We start from the raw sequence: 15,133 nt of genomic DNA on the forward strand, positions 1-15,133 counted from the left end.
CCTTTTGTGCTTATTATAGGCAACTGAAATCTAGCTTTCTCCTAAGGCCCTCATTTTCCTCACAGACTCTGGAAGGGTAAGGGTTGTTAATGTAATTACATCTTTTACCTTGAAATTAAAATCATATGGAATACATACATGATTTAGTAAATACTCTTTGGCCTTTTACATTTAAAATGCATGGAAACAGAGTCTGCTGTTTAAGTATTGATCCATTTTTCAAGTATTTAGCATCTTTTTCACTAGAGAATAACATTTATTCATCTAAATCACTTCAACATATTACTTTCCACCAATCTCTAAGACATCCTCACATCTTTCTCAATAATAATATTACTAGGGGGGCCTGGGGTAGGAGGGTACAATGGTAGAGTGGACTTGATGGAATGCAATGCTAGTTAGGAGACTCAGAATCAGAATTAAAGGAAATCCAAGGCAAGAATCAGGAGGTTCTAATTTAGAAGATAAAGTACAAATGGAATCAGGAAGCAAGTAATGAAGTCAGGCTGCCAGAATCACCAGTAAGGAGGAGGTGGACATGTGTGTCCCGGCTATCTATGGACAAGTGAGAACTTGGCTCCCTGGCTGGACCTGAGGCTATGGCTGGGCCCATAGCCCAGGAGTGGCACTAAGCAGTGTTTCTCTAGAAAGGAGACTGCTGGATAGACTTGTGCAGAGAATTATTTGGTCAAATTCTGCAGGACAAGGAAGGTAAACCACCGATAGTTCTGAAGTATGAAGATACTGTTTTCTGGGTGGCTGGTTTGCATCTGACCATGAGTCTAAGCTATGATGGGTGTGAACTTTGAAGTCTTACACAGGAATCCTCCACCCACACTCTAAAGTTAGATGACACTGGAGTCTATGAAAGCACAACATCTCACTGAAAATTAGTGGGATGGTACCTGGTACAGATGGAAAGGGCACACAAATTTTTTCATCACCACCAAGGTAGTATCTTTTTAGGGTGACTGGAAAGGTTAGACATAAAAATTCAGAATAGTAGTATTTCAGGAACATTCCTAGAATGAGAATAGTAAAAGTTGCTGTGAGTTATGCTCAATGTTTTTTTGAGAAGTAGCCGCCATTATCGCAGAGAGCCTTTTTAATTTTATGCCATACAGTGAATCTTCACAATAGTCCTATTTAATCCCATTCTTTTGGTGAGGAGAGTGAAATAGGTTAACATTATAACAGTGAGACTAATAATAAAATAGCCTATCTATTGAGTGATGTTCAGTCTTTATTCTAAGAACGCTATTTTATTATGTCACTTCAGCGTCACGTTACCATTGTACTGCGCTGCCCCTGGTTTGTGGCAGGGCTAGAAATGACAGGTCTTCCTGGCTGTGCAGCCTCTGCTCTTCGCCACAAGGCTGCCATGGCAGGCCAGGGTGAGATAAGCTACCATATGGCTCCTTGGCAGGGTGATACCTCATCCTCCCAGCATTCTGCACTTATCTTCTTCAGCCTCAACTCATACTCTCTCCCTCGTTCTGCTCCAGACAGAGGATTTCTAGTTTTTTAAATTTTCCACCATCTTTCCACCACCTAGGTCCTGCACACCTTTGCCTGGAATGTTCTTTCCTTAGGTAACTCCTGTTCATGTCTCATTTGTTAGCTTAAATATTACCTACTGAGCAAAACACTGAGCATAACTCACAGCAACTTTTACTATTCTCATCCTAGGAATGTTCCTGAAATACTATTCTGAATTTTTATATCTAACCTTTCCAGTCACCCTAAAAAGATACTATCTTGGTGGTGATGAAAAAATTTGTGTGCCCTTTTCCATCTGTACCAGGTACCATCCCACTAATTTTCAGTGAGATGTTGTGCTTTCATAGACTCCAGTGTCATCTAACTTTAGGTAATATTTAAGGTAACAAATGAGTGTAGGTAATACTTAAGTGTAGGTAATATTTAAGTGTATACATATACACATTTTGAATATATGTTTCATAGCTCCCTCTGATCTCTGTTGCTGCTGTTACTACAAATAAACCCCTTGATTTCCTACCTCCACTTCTTTCTGCATGCGGTTCTTCTCATCTTTGGAATGCCTACTTCCAACTATGTTGTAGAAGATTCTCCCTACATTGCCTGTTGAAGTTCTGTCAGCCCTTCAATGTTCACATCAAATATTTCCTCTTTAATTTTACCAATAAAATTAAACTTTATTTAAATTTCTTTTAAGGTGCTTATAACATTCTGCCTCATGGTAAAGAATCTGCCTGCAATGCAGGAGACCTGGGTTCAATCCCTGGGTTGGGAGGATGCCCTGGAGAAAAGCATGACAACCCACTCCAGTATTCTTGCCTGGAGAATTCCTGGACAGAACCTTGTGGGCTATAGTCCATGGGGTGGTAAAGAGTCAGACACAGCTGAGTGACTTTCACTTCAAACATTCTGCCTTATTCTATAGCTTTTTGGTGTTCTATAATCTGTTTTGAGGAAAAGAATGCCTACTTTAATATCAATCAATTCAGAATTATTTAAATGGTAAATCTGCCCACCTTTCTTTAGTATTACCCTAGAGGAAGTGTTTGAATATGTACTTCATTCTGACACTGTCAAAATTATGAATGCTATATATTTTTACCCACACTATATGCCATAAACATTGTCTTATTTGTTTTTTTCTCTCTCATTTATGTACCTCACAAATGTTTACTGAGGTTTATTACAAGTCAAATACTGCTTTAAGTATTGTGCATAGAGCAGTGAATAAAACAGGTGAGTTCCTGTACTCATGGAGCTTGTATTCTAGTAAGCTTTCTGGATAAGTTCCAATAGGAAAAATAGAAAAGGAGAAAAATGATGGGAATGCTTCCAGTTGGAAGAGGGTAGTAGGGGATTGTTGCTATTTTATTTAAATTAGGCAAGAAAGGCATAGCTAAGAACATAACATTTGAATAAAGTCTGAAAAGAAATGAGATGAGTTATGAGGATATATGTGAGCACGCTGTGCACTTAATTGCTCAATCGTGTCCAACTCTTGCAACCCGATAGACGGTAGCCTGCCAGGCTCCTCTGTCCATGGGATTCTTCAGGCAAGAATATCAGAGTGGGTTGCCATTTCCTCCTCCAGGGGATCTTCCCAACCCAGGGATCGAACCCAGGTCTCTTGCATTGCAGTCAGACTCTACCAACTGAGCTACGAGGGAAGCCCATGAAGATATATGGGGGAAGAATATTCCAGCAAGTGCAAAGGCTCTAAGGTGACTGTCTTAGATATATTTAAGGAATAGTGAAGAGACCAGAGAGGCTAGAATGATGTAAACAAAGGGGACAGTGATAGAAGCTGTAGTCAGAGAGACAGTGGGGAAACTAGATTATATAGAATCTGATGGGCCATTGTAAGAATTGGCTTTTACTCTGAAAGAGATGAGAAACCAAGGACGGGTTTTTGAGCAGAAGTGATTTGATCTGACGTATATTTAAAGGGGCAGGATGCTATGTAAAGAACAGACTGAGTATAGTGAAGGGTAAACACAGGGAGAACTGTTAGGAGGGTTTTTTTTCAGTAATGCAAGAAAGAGAAGATGGTGTCTTGAATCAGGCTAACAGTGATACAGGCGGTTAAAAAATGGTCAGACTCGACATATCCTGAAGATAGAGCCAACAGAATTTGCTGATGCACTGGATATGGGGCATGGAATAACTAAGGATTTTGGCTTAAGTTATCAGAAGAATAGAGATGCCTTTTAGAGAAATGGAGAAGGCTGCAGGAGATGAAGGTCTGGCGAAGGGAAACTCAGTTTGAGTTAGGATAGGAGATGTCTATCATATTTTTAGGCAAAATAGAGATACCAATTTAGGAGTAATTAGTGGATAAACGTATTTAAAGTTGTAAGATGATTAGAGTGATTAGAGAATGAATGCAGATAGAAATGAGAAAAGATCTTGGACTAACTTGGGATAATCCATTTTTTAGGTGCTAGAAGAGAATGAAAAGCCAGAAAACTGAAGAGGTATAGCCAGAAAGATGGGAGAAAAACTAAGAGAAAGTGGTATCCTAAAAACCAACTGAATAGTTATTTTTTTTGGTTTTAATAGTGTCAGATCATTAGGGCCAATTTATCAGATGATGTGAAAATTTGTGGAAGTATTCGGTAGCCCAAAACAATTAAATTATTCTTTAAGAGGGGAATATTTAGTCTATTTTCTTCAATAAGATGGCTCATGATTCAGATTGATAAATAAAAATAAATTATTCCACTTAAACATACCTTGAAAGAACATATTTGGTTACCAGAAAGGTTTAATCTTTCTAGTTGTTCATTGGGATCAAGACATCGACCTTTAATTTAAAAAAACAAGATGAGAAAAAAATTAAATTTCTTATTTTACCTCCTATTCGTATCTTGCCATGTTTCTGAGTTGTATATGACCATCTTTTCCTAACAGTAACATTGCACAACTAGTAACCACTGATCAATGGGTAGTATTTCCATATCCTTTAACTATAGATTTAGAAATACTTTGTAAAGACATCATACAAAAAGTCTAAAAGAAAGAAACCTAAGACTGTACTTTTTATACAAACAAAAAATTATTGTAACATTATCTCATATTTCAAATGAAACTGTACATACCAATGCTGCTTATTAGATTTCCAGCAAGGTTGAGATCACTTAAATTCTTCAAAGTTTGCAAGCCCTAAAAAATTTAGGCAACATATAATTTAGAAGAAATCATTAAAATCTATGTTTATAAGTCATCTGAGCAAGCTGGTTAGCTCTCCTGGTGTTTCAAGCACCAGGTGCTGTTTACTTTACAAGCTTAGAACTCAGTGCAGCCTACCTTGTTTTCTGGAATCTGGAGAGAATTACTGAAGGAGAAGGGAACAGGGAGCAGAGTAGGGAGGAAAAGAAGAAGAGGAGGAAAAAGAATACATACAGAACAAGTTATATATAAAACTTCTCCAAACCTCCTTTTTATTTTTAACCCTCAAAGAAGAAATAACACCTTACCTCCCAGACATGGTAGAAGAAATAAAGAAAATTATGTATATGAGGTTCTCTATATGTTATAATATGCTATATATGCATTAGTTCTCAACAATAATTAAACTAGTCATGAATATTTCTTGGACACTGGTTAAGCTCTACAGGAGTCAGTCAGTTCAGTCACTCCGTCGTGTCTAACTCTTTGCGACCCCATGAATCACAGCACGTCAGGCCTCCCTGTCCATCACCAACTCCCGGAGTCTACTCAAATTCATGTCCATTGAGTCGGTGATGCCATCCAGCCATCTCATCCTCTGTCGTCCCCTTCTCCTCCAGCCCCCAATCCCTCCCATCATCAGGGTCTTTTCCAATGAGTCAACTCTTCGCATGAGGTGGCCAAAGTATTGGAGTTTCAGCTTTAGCATCAGTCCTTCCAATGAACACCCAGGACTGATCTCCTTTAGGATGGACTGGTTGGACCTCCTTGCAGTCCAAGGGACTCTCAAGAGTCTTCTCCAACGCCACAGTTCACAAGCATCAATTCTTCAGCACTCAGCTTTCTTCACAGTCCAACTCTCACATCCATACATGACCACTTGAAAAACCATAGCCTTGACTAGAGGGACCTTTGTTGGCAAAGTAATGTCTCTGCTTTTGAATATGCTATCTAGGTTGGTCATAACTTTCCTTCCAAGGAGTAAGCGTCTTTTAATTTCATGGCTGCAGTCACCAACTGCAGTGATTTTGGAGTCCCAAAAAATAAAGTCAGCCACCGTTTCCACTGTTTCCCATCTATTTCCCATGAAGTGATGGAACCAGATACCATGATCTTAGTTTTCTGAATGTTTAGCTTTAAGCCAACTTTTTCACTCTCCTCTTTCACTTTCATCAAGAGGCTTTTTAGTTTCTCGTCACTTTCTGCCATAAGGGTGGTGGTGTCTGCATATATGACTGACTTTAAATATAAATCACTGAAATTATCTTACCTCAATATATTTAATTGCATTGTGGTTCAGCCAAAGAACCTCCAATCTGGATAATTTCTCTAAATTTTCTATTTTAGAAATTTTATTATAATATAAGTATAGCTTTTCTAAACTTCTGCATTCTTGAAGACCTCCAATTTTCTGTAAAAAAAAAAAGAGGAGACTGAACATTTATATTTTATTAATCCTTTCAATAAGGTACATTTTAAGTACATTTTCCTTTAAAAATCACATTTTCAAAATAGACTGCAAAATCAATACCCAGAAAAATGAACTGAAATTAAAAAATCATATAATTGCTCTACTTAAATACAACTATTTTCAATTTTCATATTCTCTGCTGCTGCTGCTAAGTCGCTTCAGTCGTGTCTGACTCTGTGCAACCCCACAGACGGCAGCCCACCAGGCTCCCCCGTCCCTGGGATTCTCCAGGCAAGAACACTGGAGTGGGTTGCCATTTCCTTCTCCAATACATGAAAGTGAAAAGTGAAAGGGAAGTCGCTCAGTTGTGTCCGAAGTTTTAATCAATTTGATACCTATTTTATATGGTTATAATCATAATAACTAGACAATTTTGAGGGATTTTTTTAAAGTCATCTAAAAAAATGTTTTTATAATCTTTCAAATTATAGTATTTACAAAATATTTCATGTTTATAATAATTTTCTTAGAAATAATCTTATATGATTATTTGTTTCAAAATTTTAACTATTATAAATAATATTACAACAAATAAATTTATGTATAGAGTTTTCTGCTTTTAATTACTTCTCTAGGATAAAATCTTAGAATAGGGATTTCTGAGTCAAAAAGTATATACTTATCTCTGGCTCTTGATTTATTTTGCAATATGGCTTTTCAATACAGATGTTATAATTTTCACACAACCAATAGTGTTAAAATAAACCAGTTTTATTACAAAGCAATACTGGGTATTAGTTGATCTGATTTGATTATTAAAAAGTAGAATGTGTCTATTTTTTCAATTATTTCTATTTTATCCTTTGTATACATCTATTTTTATATTTTGCCCATTTAAATGTTTCTTTTGTTTTACTGGGTAAAGGGTTTAATTCATCATGTATGAATTTATCTGTTTTGATCCATGCCTCAAGCATATACTTCAATGAATTATTTAACGAAGCCAAATAATTTAGTACAAATACTTCATGTAAGGTTATGTTTAGGCTTACCTCTATGCAGCATTCAGCAATCCAAAGTTCTTTAAGCTGTAAACAAGTTTCTAGTCCTGAAATTTCTTTTATATCTTGAGCAACAATTGTGAGACTTGTTAAATTAGGAAATAATGACAATCCAACTATACGAGGATACCCTGAGAAAAACATTTCCAGTTTTGAAGTATCTGATCCTTCTTGTCCAATCATCTCATAAGACAAACCATTGCATAAACACTGTTTTCAAAAAAGAAATTGGGTTATTACCTTTTTAAGATAATAAATTATTTTTGATATTAGAAATTATAAACTGTGTTTTACTGATGACATTTTGACTCACAAGAAGAAAAGCTGTACCGCATACATGGTTTTTCTCTACTTCCAAAGATCATAGAAGAAATCTTTAGATAAACTCCAGAGAGAAGTGTAAAAATGTTTCAATTAGTATTCTTACAAATGTAGTTGAAAAGAAATCTGGTTTTGACTCACCAGTTCTTTAATTATGTCGTGTTGGTTTATGTTTTCACATTCAATCATCTTCCATTAAAAATAAAGGTTATAATAATATATCTATTAAGAAAAAGGAAAAGTTGAAGTAAGTACCAGAATCATGCCACATTATTAAAGGGACCTTAACATTACTTAGGTGGACTTACTCATCTGTGACTTAACATTTTCCAACAGTACATTACCAAGAATGTCTGGACCCTAAGACAGTCCATTCCATCTCTGAAATTTTCTCTTGGAAAGTTATTTTTTTATTCTGAATTTAATTCTGTCTCTCCATAACTCCTCCCCATTCACTGCCATTTTACCTCCTGCTGAAACAAGCGTAATTTTTCTTCCACATTATGAGCCTTTAATACTTGAAGAACATAATCAGCTCTCATCTATACCTTTATCTTGCCCCAAGTTCATGACTTTTAGTTCTCTTACTAAAAAGATTCTTGTTTTTCTTCCTTGAATCAGTTCCAGTTCATTCTTTCTATTATGTTGTAATGTCCCAAACTGAATACAGTTTTCTAAGTATAGTTAGCAAAGAAAAGAATCCTCAGGACTTAGTAACATACCATAGGCATGGCAATAAATGTTTATTAAAATGAACTAGTCAACTTCTTAATGGTATGAAATACTAAATAACTACATAGCTTCAATAAAATGTAGGCTACTGTTTCATTAATTTTTAATATATTCATTATATTGTTCCAGATATATACTATTTAGAAAAATATAGGAATCTGGTCTTAATATGTTGTTGTTCAGTCACTCAGATTTGTTTGACTCTTTGTGATCCCATGGACTGCAGGACACCAGGCTTCCCTGTCCTTCACTATCATCCGGAGTTTGCTCAAACTCATGTCCATTGAGTCGGTGATACCATCCAACCTCTCATCCTCTGTTGCTCCCTTCTCCTCATGCCCTCAGTATTTCCCAGCATCAGGGTCTTTTCCAATGAGTCGGCTCTGCATCAGGTGGCCAAAGTACTGGAGTTTCAGCTTCAGCATCAGTCCTTCCAATGAATATTCACAACTGATTTCCTTTAGGTTTGACTGGTTTGATCTCCTTGCTGTCCAAGGGACTCTCAAGAGTCTTCTCCAGCACCACAGTTCGAAAGCATCAATTCTTCAGTGTTCAGCTTTCTTAATGGTCCAATTCTCACATCCATACATGACTACTGGAAAAACCACAGCTTTGACTAGATGGATGGATCTTTGTCGGCAAGTGCTGTCTCTGCCTTTTAATACACTGTCTAGGTTTGTCATAGCTTTTCTTCCAAGGAGCAAGCATCTTTTAATTTCATGGCTGCAGTAATCATCCACAGTGATTTTGGAGCCCAAGAAAATAAAACCTGTCACTGTTTCCATTGTTTCCCCATTTGTTTGCCATGAAGTGATAGAACCATATGCCATGATCTTAGTTTTCTGATTGTTGAGTTTTAAACCAGCTATTTCACTCTCCTCTTTCACCTTCATCAAGAAGCTCTTTAGTTCGTCTTCACTTTCTGCCAATAGGGTGGTGTCATCTGCATATCTGAGGTTATTGATATTTCTCCCAGCAATCTTGATTCCAGCTTGAGTTTAATCCAACCTGGCATTTCTCATGATGTACTCTGCATATAAGTTAAACAAGCAGAGTGACAATATACAGCCTTGACACACTCCTTTCCCAATTTTGAATCAATTCATTGTTCCATGTCTGGTTCTCACTGTTGCCTCTTGACTTGCATACAGGTTTCTCAGAAGGCAGGTAAGGTAGTCTAGTATTCCCATCTCTTGAAGAATTTTCCAGTTTGTTGTAATCCACACAGTCAAAGACTTCAATGTAGCCAATGAAGCAGAAATAGGTTTTTTTGGAATTCCTTGCTTTCTGTATGATCTAACGGATGTTGGCAATTTGATTTCTGGTTCCCCTGCCCTTTTTAAATCCAGCTTGTTCATCTGGAAGTTCTCAGTTCATGTATTGCTAAATCCTAACTTGAAGGATTTTGAGCATTACCTTGCTAGCATGTGGAAAACTGGTAGGATGTGAAGTCAGAGAAGTACTGTGGGGTGGATTTCTTCTTGAATAAGATGTAAAGCTATATGAGGATTTTGAATGAAAGAATAATACAAGCTGTCTTGGGTTTTGAAAAGGATTGCCCTAGCTACTGTGTTGAAAATAGACTGCAGGGGTTGATGGGAGAAGCAAGGAGATCCGTCAAGGAGCAGTTGTAATAAGGTGAGAAAGGGTGGTGGCTGGAACTGGGTGGTGGTAGTGAAGATGTGAGCAGTAGTTAGATGCTAGATCTATGCTGAAAGTAATATTGACCATTCCTTCCCTGCTTCCAATTGGCAGCTGTCTCTTTACACTATTCTTGGATAATCCCCAAATATTACAGCATAGGAGTGGGCAGACAAGGGAGCGTGCAGCAAAGAACTACCTGAAGGAGTTTAGATACTCCATCAGAGGCCCATATAGAGATGCAGACTGTAGTCTTTCCTCCTAGGTTTACTTGGATGGCATCCCAAGTAAAGGAGGGCCCCTACATTCTGGTTTAATGTCTGTGAGCACCAAAGGAAAAGCCTGTCTGCCCACCACCACACAAGGGACAAAGCCTGCCTTTAGCACCCCCAGAGTCACCAAACAGTGATCCAAGTTTTCTAGCCTATAGTCTATGCCCAAGATATCTATTAGAGAAGACATTAACTGCTCCCTTCATTATTCACTAAATTATCATATGTAGCTGAGTCTAATTTTGGACTTTCTAATCTGTGCTTTCCGTTAGCTCTATTTATTCCTACAGTATTATCCTGTGTTAATAATTATGATTTATATTGTAAATTTCTACCTCATTTCTTTTTTTTTGAAATTTCCTCGTTACTCTTTCATATTTATTTTTCCAAGTAATATTTACAATTATTTTGCATTTAGTTTTAAAAATTCACTTGGGATTCTGACTGAGATTAGATTGTAAATAATTTAGGGAGAACTTCCACCTTTCCAGTATTGAATCTTCCTTTAAAACAAGATATAACTAACTCTCCATTTATTCAAGAAGACTATTTTTTCTTTCTTTTTTCAAACTTTTTATTTTATGTTGAAGTATAGTTGATTACAAATGTTATGATAGTTTCAGTTGTAAAGCAAAGCGATTCAGTTATACACACACACGAATCTATTCTTTCTCAAAGACTACTTTTTCTTCAGAGAGAAATATTCATATTTGCGATATCAACCTTTCTTTCACTTCACCTTAACTTCTCTTCACCAGTGCCCTCACTTAAGAAAACCCTTGTTGTAATTCAGTAGTTAATTAGTGAAACAAATTTAACTTAAAACCCTCAAATTATATAATTTTTATAACTACATCTGAATTATGTGATTATGCATAATTAATAATACATAATTATGGACCTTCCTGGCATTTACAAACCTCCTATGTTTTCTCCAAACTCAAGTAATCCCAAGGCTTCCAACTTCTGATTCCATCTAGAGGTGAGTGTCCTGATGCCCAGCTTGTACTTGCTCTCCTGCACCTGGGAAACCTCTTTTTAGGACCTGTCCATCTAAGAAACTGCAGGTCTGCTCGAGTTTCTCCAGGGAGCCAGGAGCCACCATCTATAGCTTTCATCCTTCAAATCTCAAACCTTGGATTGATCCAGTCACCTCTGATCTCTGCTCTGGAGTGCTGCTGAAAGATTTCACTTGACTGGTTGGTCATGTGAGTTGAAATCACTATGAATGCAATGAGTTGAATCCAACAACAGATATTTTATATTTTCCTCTTCAACTTTGTCTCCTAAGGAGTAGGACTAGAGATACAGACCTGAGATTCACAATATCTGGACTATTTTAAACTTTCACCACTCACCTCAAGTTCTTTCTCTCACTCAGTAGATGATCTTGTTCCTATTTTCACAGAGAACAGTGATGCCATGATGCCATGAGATAGACACTTCTTAAATGCCCATACCTCTTAAAATATATAGCTGACCCTTGAGTAACACAGGTTTGAACCACACAGGCCCGCTTATATGCAGATATTTTCCCACAGTAAATACTACAGTACTACACGGTTCATCATGCGAAATGCTGGACTGGATGAAGCACAAGCTGGAATCAAGATTGCAGGGAGAAATATCAATGACCTCAGATATGCAAATGACACCACCCATATGACAGAAAGCTAAAAGGAACTAAGAGCCTCTTGATGAAAGTGAAATAGGAAGGTGAAAAAGTAGGCTTAAAACTCAACATTCAGAAAACTAGGATCATAGCATCTGGTCCCATCACTTCATGGCAAACAGATGGGGAAACAATGGAAACATTGACAGATTTTATTTTCTTGGGCTCCAAAAATCACTGCAGATCGTGACTGCAGACGTGAAATTAAAAGATGCTTGCTCCCTGGAAGAAAAGCTACAACAAATCTAAACTTAAAAAGCAGAGACATTACTTTACTGACAAAGGTCTGTCTAGTCAAACGTATGGCTTTTCCAGTAGTCATGTATGCTTATGAGAGTTGGACCATTAAAAAAGCTAAGTGCTGAAGAATTGATGCTTTTGAACTGTGGTGTTGGAGAAGACACTTGAGAGTCCCTTGGACTGCAAGGAGATCAAACCAGTCCATCCTAAAGGAAATCAGTTCTGAGTATTCATTAGAAGGACTGATGCTGAAGCTGAAGCTCCAATACTTTGGCCACCTGATGTGAAGAACTGATCCACTGGAAAAGACCCTGATGCTGGGAAAGACTGAAGGCAAGAGGAAAAGGGAACGACAGAGGATGAGATGGTTGGATGGCATCACCGACTCGATGGCCATGAATTTGAGCAAGCTCCAAGAGTTAGTGATGGACAGGGAAGCCTGGTGTGCTGCAGTCCGTGGGGTCACAAAGAGTTGGACACGACTGAGCAACTGAAATGACTGACTGACATGGTCCATGCCTTCCTGAATTTGAGGATAAGGAGAAACAAAGGATAGGCTGGCTGACTATGAGTTATATGTGGATTGTTCAAGAGTCAACTGTGTTTATTTCCTTTTCTGACCCATCTTAGAAAAAATATTCTTTCTCCTGTCCCAAATGAATCCCTTTTCCTGTGTACTCATCCCATTCTCTTCAGACTCTTCAGAATATTGATCTGCCAAATTTTTCTTCTTTTCATTTATTCCCATCTTTCCTTCTCTAGGGTCTCTTTTCTCTTCATACACAAATATTAGGTCATTACTAAAAAAAAAAAAAATTCTCCTATCCTGTATTCAATATTAGCTGATTTTTTTACAAAAAACTTTTAGATATAAGTCATTAGCACCATATTTGGAGAAGGAAATGGCAACCCACTCCAGTGTTCTTTCCTGGAGAATCCCATGGATGGAGAAGCCTGGTAGGCTGCAGTCCATGGGGTCGCACAGAGTCAGACACGACTGAGGCGACTTAGCAGCAGCAGCACCACCACCATATTAGAGCATTAGCAAACATAGGGAGTAATTAGCAACACTTCAGTACCTCTATTCAGTTCTCAATTTACTGCTGTCTCAGTGGGGATACTTCAGGCAACTGCATCTTCTTTTTCCAGGTCAACACTGGTTTAATGCCAAAAACACTGGACAAATTTTAGCTTTTAACTTAATTTGACTCTGAGATGAAATCTGATGATGCTGATGACTCTAAGTTTTCTTCTTTGGTTTGACTTTTTCTCCTTGACTTTTCTCTACTTGTTATTTAATGCCTAATTTTCTGATTAATAGTTTCCTTCTTGGTGAAAAATTACTAATTTTTATCTTGCTTTCTTTCTGTGCAATAACCCAACTACCCACATGGAAAGCTCCATCAGAATGTGTCTCAAACTCAGTATGTTCAAAACTGAATCATTATATTTTCCAGCCAACCTCTTCTCCGAATGCATATTTTCTCTCGGTAAATGACATCATTGTTCTAATTATTCAAGTAAGAAGCCTGGAACTGATGCTCAATCACTCTTTCATTCTTCCCCCCACTTTTGCTCACTTATTAAATCATTTTGCATATATGTACCCTCCTGCTAAATGTCTGTCAAGTTTCTTTGTTCCTCCCCTCTATCCAATTGCTTCTGCCCTGATTCAGGTTTTCATTACTTCAACTTAACTGAAGTTTTCCCTATAGTCTCACTTCCTGCCAATCGATCCGCCACACTTCCATGACGCCAATTACTCCGTCATGTCTGACTCTTTGCGACTCCATGGACTGTAGCCTGCCAGGCTCCCCCGTCCATGGGATTCCCCAGGCAAGAATACTGGAGTGGGTTGCCATTATCCTTCTCCAGGTGATCTTCCCAACCCAGAAATCGAACCCACATCTCCTGTGTCTCCTGAATTGCGTGCAGATTCTTTACCACTGAGTCACCTGGGAAACCAGCAACCTCCCAAAATGGAAATTTGCTCACACTACTCCCCTTGCTCTACACATGGACATCACCAGATGGTCAACACTGAAATCAGACTGATTATATTCTTTGCAGCCAAAGATGGAGAAGCTCTATACAGTCAGCAAAAACAAGACCGGGAGAGCTGACTGTGGCTCGGATCATGAACTCTTTATTGCCAAATACAGACTGAAATTGAAGACAGTGGAGAAAACCACTAGATCATTCAGGTATGACCTAAATCAAATCCCTTATGACTATACAGTGGAAGTGAGAAATAGATTTAAGGGACTAGATCTGATAGAGTGCCTGATGAACTATGGATGGAGGTTCATGACATTGTACAGGAAACAGGAATCAAGACCATTCCCAAGAAAAAGAAATGCAAAAAAGCAAAATGGCTGTCTGGGGAGGCCTTACAAATAGCTGTGAAAAGAAGAGAAGTGAAAAGCAAAGGAGAAAAGGAAAGATATACCCATGTGAATGCAGAATTCCAAAGAATAGCAAGAAGAGATAAGAAAGCTTTCCTCAGCGATCAATGCAAAGAAATAGAGGAAAACAATAGAATGGGAAGATCTCTTCAAGAAAATTAGAAATACAAAAGGAACATTTCATGCAAAGATGGGCTCAATAAAGGACAGAAATGGTAGGGACCTAACAGAAGCAGACGATATTAAGAAGAGGTGGCAAGAATACACAGAACTGTAAAAAAAAAGATCTTCACGACCAAGATAATCACGATGGTGTCATCACTGACCTAGAGCCAGACATCCTGGAATGTGAAGTCAAGTGGGCCTTAGAAAGCATCACTACGAACAAAGCTAGTGGAGGTGATGGCATTCCAGTTGAGCTGTTTCAAATCCTGAAAGACGATGCTGTGAAAGTGCTGCACTCGATATGCCAGCAAATCTGGAAAACACATCAATGGCCATAGGACTGGAAAAGGTCAGTTTTCATTCCAATCCCAAAGAAAGGCAATGCCAAAGAATGCTCAAACTACCACACAATTGCACTCATCTCACACGCTAGTAAAGTAATGCTCAAAATTCTCCAAGCCAGGCTTCAGCAATACATGAACCGTGAACTTCCAGATGTTCAAGCTGGTTTTAGAAGAGGCAGAGGAACCAGAGATCAAATTGCC

At 38.0% G+C, this 15,133-nt stretch overlaps 1 protein-coding gene across 1 annotated transcript in view; it reads right to left on the bottom strand.

The window, feature by feature from the left end:
- LOC104994251 (leucine-rich repeat-containing protein 9) overlaps positions 1-15,133 on the bottom strand; it is a 160,912-nt gene that overhangs the window by 143,079 nt on the left and 2,700 nt on the right. Inside the window, exons 2-6 of the mRNA XM_010847764.1 lie at positions 7,603-7,683; positions 7,132-7,350; positions 5,939-6,079; positions 4,599-4,662; positions 4,233-4,303 (exon numbers count right to left, since the gene is read on the bottom strand). Coding sequence (XP_010846066.1) covers positions 4,233-4,303; positions 4,599-4,662; positions 5,939-6,079; positions 7,132-7,350; positions 7,603-7,650 — 543 coding nt within the window. The 5' untranslated portion in view covers positions 7,651-7,683. The remainder of the gene's footprint in view (positions 1-4,232; positions 4,304-4,598; positions 4,663-5,938; positions 6,080-7,131; positions 7,351-7,602; positions 7,684-15,133) is intronic.

This window comes from Bison bison, unplaced genomic scaffold, assembly GCF_000754665.1.
Source record: "Bison bison bison isolate TAMUID 2011002044 unplaced genomic scaffold, Bison_UMD1.0 scf7180017864254, whole genome shotgun sequence".
NCBI classification, from domain to species: domain Eukaryota; kingdom Metazoa; phylum Chordata; class Mammalia; order Artiodactyla; family Bovidae; genus Bison; species Bison bison.